The sequence below is a fragment of the Bison bison genome, unplaced genomic scaffold (assembly GCF_000754665.1).
Source record: "Bison bison bison isolate TAMUID 2011002044 unplaced genomic scaffold, Bison_UMD1.0 scf7180017858048, whole genome shotgun sequence".
Classification (NCBI taxonomy): domain Eukaryota; kingdom Metazoa; phylum Chordata; class Mammalia; order Artiodactyla; family Bovidae; genus Bison; species Bison bison.
In genome coordinates, this window is record NW_011488621.1 from 3901648 (window position 1) to 3905459 (window position 3812).

The window sequence follows — 3812 nt, forward strand, 5'->3', positions numbered from 1 at the left end:
TTTAAAATTTTATTTGTTTATGCATTTTTGTGTGCTGCATCTTCACTGCTGCTCAGGCTTTTCTCTTGTTGCGGAGAGTGGGGGCTATTCTCCAGTTGTGATGGACCAGCTTCTCGTGGAGCCCTGACTCTAGGATGACTCTTCAGATGCTGGAGCTCATGGGCTCAGTATTTGCGGCTCTGGCCCGAGGCCTTCGCGCGCTGGCCCAGTCGTTGCGGTGCCTGGTTGCTCCACGGCAGGTGGGGTCTTCCGGGACAGGGATCAGACCCAGGTCTCCTGAACTGGCAGGCACATTCTTTACCACTGAGCCACCAGGGAAGCCATTTGTATTCTTTAACAGTCTCTTCATCCGGCGTCATCCTTGGCGAATAATTTGATGTAGCATAATTCATTTGTAAATATGCATTCTGAAGTTCATATGACGGCACTAAAAGTATAGCTGCATTTAGTAACCATTTTGTAAGTAGACATGCGGCTGTGAACTAATGTTTTTGTCTCCCCAAAGTTTATCTGTTGAAGCTTTAACTCACAATATGACGGTGTTAGGAGGTGGGGCCTTTGAGAAATCATTAGATTAGAAGAGGTGGGTCGCTCTGATGCGCTTCCGGCCTTTATAAGAAGAGGAAGAGACTGGCGCTTGCCTTCTCGCCACCGTGTGAGGATACGCTGAGAAGATGGCAGTCTGCCCGCCAGGAGAACCCTCACCAAAACTCCGGTCCGCTGGCACCTTGGTCTGGGACTTCCCAACCTCCAGAACTGCTCAAAAATAACGCATGTTGTTTAAGACACTTAGTCTGGGGTTTTGTTATTGAAGCCTGAGTTAAGACAGTTGTCGTTTAAAAATTGCTCCCAAATTTTAAATTTTTCCTTGAGTCTCTAGAAGATCAAGCTTCCCACTGATTCTGAATGATAACTTCTCTTTTTTGGGAGAACTACAATTTACACATATTTTTGTAAATGCAACAGCATATTTAGAAGTTCTCATTTGTAATTATCCTTCTGACATGAGATAGTAAGCGCAGTTATATTTCTTTGATTGTTGTCATCTTGTATAGAAACATTTTTTGTACTTTAAATGTATTCTATTTCTGACTTAATATAATTTGTTTTTTTCACACGGTCCACATCTGTTCCAGGTAAAGATATTCTATCTCTTTTCAGAGCTATTGTATTTATATTAGTGATGCAAATAAAGTATTCTGGCATAGCGTAGTCAGTTTTTATATTAGTTAAATGCCAGAGAGAGTACAAAGATATTAGAACCAAACTTTGTATTCACTATAATTAAATATAATTGGTTTCTTTAAAAAAAAACAACAGATAATATTAAGAAAGCATAACATGTTTTAATAATATATTAATTTTACTTTATTTTAAGATATAAAAGATAGCTTGTAGTAAGTAACTTACCATGTGTCTCCCAAAATGACAACTCAAACGCATTTTAGTAATGAAAACTTTTCCGTATGGCATATAACCAGGAACTGATTTTAAAAAAAGCTGATAATATATTATGACATGATTATTGACACATCTTTAATATGGTAGAAATTATTTTTGGTTTTTCAACTTTCAACTAGGCCTTAATTCATAAATGGCTTTTATATTCGAAGTCAAAGACTGGATACACTACATTGACTTTCTTTAATTTTATGTAAAATTATAGTCAAATCTGACTGGATGGACATGAGTTTGAGCAAGCTCCGGGAGTTGGTGATGGACAGGGAAGCCTGGCGTGCTGCAGTCCACGGGGTCGCAAAGAGCTGGACACGCACGACTGAGCGACTGAACTGAACTGATAGGCAAATCTATCACTCTTGGCTCAATTTGTAATACAGAAATGATCTCTGATTTTAACAAAGGAAGTAAGGCATGTTATGCAAGCCTTTAGATATTTAGAAAATTGTTGCAGACTGGCGAATTCCAAGTTGCAAAATTTATACCAACTTGAAATTTATCGCAGAGGGGTCAGAGATTTGATGCACCACAGCTTCCCCACTGTCAGCCTGCGGCCTTAGAAGGAAGAAAGTGGTGTCTGCTTCTTTTCAGCCCACCAAACTTCCTGTGAATGCATCTTATTGGTGCAACCTAAACTGTACATGTAACACTGGAGGCAAAGATTTTTGGAAGTATTACAGACATTCAGCCCCTAATACTCAGGAAATCACGGATGGGTTGTAAATGTTCTAAGAACCAACAGAGAATGTTCAGGGCACTCCTCCACAAAAGTAAGTGTTGGAAGATAAAAAGTGGACATAAGTTACAAACCCTGCATGGCAAGGTTGAATTACTACAGTGTAACTTTTCTTTTATGAAATCAAACCTATTCATTAAAATAAAGACCGAGATTTCAGAATCCTCCTCATCTTTTCTCCCCTGGTTGTAGCTCCCAATGTGACTATTTATCACATGCATCTGCCCTCAAATACATACAAACCTTGTAGGAAAAAACTCAGAAAAATTATCTTAAGGCATTTTGCAGGCCTTGAATGAAATCACACTGTTAGTGAAAAAAATATATGTTCCATGATTATAATGAAAAATGCATACGTAGACAGAAAACCCATTTGTTTTTCTCTGTGACTAATTTTCAGTGATTAAAAATAATGGATGGTTTACTCTTTTCTTTTTTTCTAAGCATAGGCTTTCATTAATAAAGAAATATTCCTTGTATGTGTCATCAAGATATGTTATTAGCCATTTTCTTTTTTCCACACTATTTATTTGAAATGATATCATATTTTTATAATGTATGGTGTAAAAAAGCTATATCTTTTGGCACAAGTATAGCATTTGTTGGCTATAGAATGAACATTTTTGGCCCTCCCATTATATTGTGTTTTCATATTATTAGCTAACCACACAACTAAAAACTCGGGCAAGGCCACCACACAAGAGGAACCCCAGGCTTGATAAATATAACCAGCTGTCTCAAACCACCAACTCTTTTCTTTTCTTGGCACTGAGCCTTCCCTGGAAATGCATCATTTCTGAAAGATCATTCCTACATAATCAAATATATGCAAAGGAATTGCCCCTTTCTTTTTATGTAAAAATTAAGACTCACAAATTCCCACAAAGCAAATTAAATCCAAACTCTGTCTTCAAGCTGATTGAATAAATATATTAAATGTGGTAGAAATGTGGGGACATTGTGTTTTTCATTTCTTGAGTTTACAACAGCATAATATACATATATTCCCCTATTCCCATAGTCAGGCTTAATGGTTTCTAATATTTGTTTTTCTATAAAAGTGTCTTTCTAATTGTATTCTTGCCTTTTATTTCTATAAATATTGATTCCAGACCAGCTTCTCAAAGGTATCAGTTCAGTTCAGTTCAGTCGCTTAGTCGTGTCTGACTCTGCAACCCCATGAATTGCAGCACGCCAGGCCTCCCTGTCCATCACCAACTCCCAGAGTTCACTCAGACTCACGTCCATTGAGTCAGTGATGCCATCCAGCCATCTCATCCTCTGTCATCCCCTTCTCCTCCTGTCCCCAATCCCTCCCAGCATCAAAGCCTTTTCCAATGAGTCAGCTCTTCTCATGAGGTGGCCAAAGTTCTGGAGTTTCAGCTTTAGCATCATTCCTTCCAAAGAACACCCAGGACCGATCTCTTTTAGAATGGACTGGTTGGATCTCCTTGCAGTCTAAGGGACTCTCAAGAGTCTTCTCCAACACCACACTTCAAAAGCATCAATTCTTCGGCACTCAGCCTTCTTCACAGTCCACTCTCACATCCATACATGACCACTGGGAAAACCATAGCCTTGACTAGACGGACCTTTGTTGGCAAAATAATGTCTCTGA

At 38.7% G+C, this 3812-nt stretch overlaps 1 protein-coding gene across 1 annotated transcript in view; it reads right to left on the reverse strand.

Annotated features, from left to right (window-relative positions):
• Positions 1 to 574: 574 nt before the first annotated feature.
• Positions 575 to 3812, reverse strand: part of CNBD1 (cyclic nucleotide binding domain containing 1) — a 531230-nt gene continuing 527992 nt past the window's right edge. The window contains exon 13 of the mRNA XM_010862239.1: positions 575 to 756. Coding sequence (XP_010860541.1) covers positions 575 to 756 — 182 coding nt within the window. The remainder of the gene's footprint in view (positions 757 to 3812) is intronic.